The sequence below is a fragment of the Hordeum vulgare genome, chromosome 4H (assembly GCF_904849725.1).
Source record: "Hordeum vulgare subsp. vulgare chromosome 4H, MorexV3_pseudomolecules_assembly, whole genome shotgun sequence".
NCBI lineage: Eukaryota > Viridiplantae > Streptophyta > Magnoliopsida > Poales > Poaceae > Hordeum > Hordeum vulgare.
The window spans coordinates 513287196-513288868 of NC_058521.1; the positions used below are offsets into that span (position 1 = coordinate 513287196).

Here is a 1673-nt window from a genome sequence, read left to right on the forward strand (position 1 = left end):
CCCTTTCTCCACTAGTGAGTATAGATATAGATACATTGTTTCTTTTCCTTGTTTCTTTTGTATATACTTTTACACACACGCAAACTATAACATCACAGATTCAGATATACAAAACACACCATAATATGTAGTACACTTTTCGCCTAAAAATATTTGTCCCAGAAATGAACATATGTAGACGTATTTTAGTTCTATATTCTAACCTTTTTACAATAAGTAATTCGGGATGGAAGGAGTATGTGTATATGGTTTGCCAATGCATATGCACATAGGACTTGCGAGCATCGGCACAAGTATGCATGTACTTACGTACGTACGTAGCCCTGGCTAGCACCGCCTTGCCTCTTGTAAACCCTCACCTTGAGCCCGTCCTTCATGTGGAGTATGATGGACAGCTTGGGCTTCACCGCGGGGGCACCGGGTGCGACCTCCACCCGGAACCGCGGCAGGACGGCGGCCACGACGGCCTTCATCTGCGTGAACGCCAGCTCCTTGCCGATGCACGTACGGGGCCCCAAGTTGAACGCCACGAACTTGTACGACGGCTCGGGCCGGAGCCGCCCCGCCGCCGTCAGCCACCGCTCCGGCCGGAACTCCAGGCAGTCCTTGCCCCACACGGCCTCCATGCGTCCCATCGAGTAGAAGGACACAATCACCCTCCTCCACGGCCGCACGGCCGGCCCGCTCGGCAGCGTGTCTGGCTGCGCTCCCGCCTTGTGCTCGAACAACACCGGCGGGTACAGCCGGAGCGACTCCGACAGCGCCGCGTGCAGGTACGCCAGGCGCTTCAGATCGGCGGCGCTGGGGTGATGGCCGCCGCCGCCGCCTGAAGACGGCAGGTTCTCACGGAGCTCGGCGAGGACCTTGGTCTCGACGTCCGGGTTGTTGGAGAGCAGCCAGAAGAACCATGTCAGGGCGGAGCTCGTCGTGTCGCGGCCGGCGATCATGAGGTTCAGCGTCGTGTCGCGCAGGAACCGATCGAACTCCCTTCCGTCCTTTCCTATCTCGTCTTGGCATGCAAGGTACCGCGTGAGAAGGTCGGCGGCGTCGCTCCCGTCGGCGTTGCTGTCGGCACTGGTCGCGCGCTCTCGCGGTAAGTTGTCGTCCCGTCGCCTTTCACGGATCCGGCGAGATGCGCCGCGGACACCTGGATCCCACATCCCGACCGCCTCGAGCCGCGTCACCCACACTCCCGCCTGACCCAACAGCTCTAGACTCCGCGCTTATGGAGAGGCAGGGCCGGCCCTGAAGGGGGGCGGGAGGGGCGGCAGCCCCGGGCCCCCGCAAAGTTAGGGCCCTCTCCCAGGTATTACGCTGCAGGTAACGGCTGTAATCACGGTAGCCTTCGTAGCTGTTTTCGTTCTCCCGATCGCGACTAGTGACCACGCGTAATCACGGTAATTGGGCTTGTACGGCGGTACATTGCACTTAAAAATTGGTTATTGGGCCTCGCATTTGATCATAATAATAACTTCCCTAAAAAGACTGCTAAGCATAACACACGTATCAATTAGGATTCGTTTAGAGCTAACATCATATGAGGTCAAACCGAGCGCCCGCCGCCTTTCACCTCGTCCACACCACCATACATAATCCAGGGTAGCTTTGCTTGAGAAGGACCATCCAATCGCAATCAATAGGGCAGGGCGCCGCCGGAGTGTGGCGCATCGGAA

The 1673-nt window shown here is 57.5% G+C and overlaps 1 protein-coding gene across 1 annotated transcript; it reads right to left on the bottom strand.

Annotated features, from left to right (window-relative positions):
• Window positions 1-305: 305 nt before the first annotated feature.
• On the bottom strand, window positions 306-1160 carry LOC123450677 (cytochrome P450 86B1-like). Its single transcript, XM_045127813.1, has one exon. The coding sequence runs from the start codon at window positions 1158-1160 to the stop codon at window positions 306-308; it is 855 nt and encodes a 284-aa protein (XP_044983748.1).
• Between the last annotated feature and the right edge of the window lie 513 nt (window positions 1161-1673).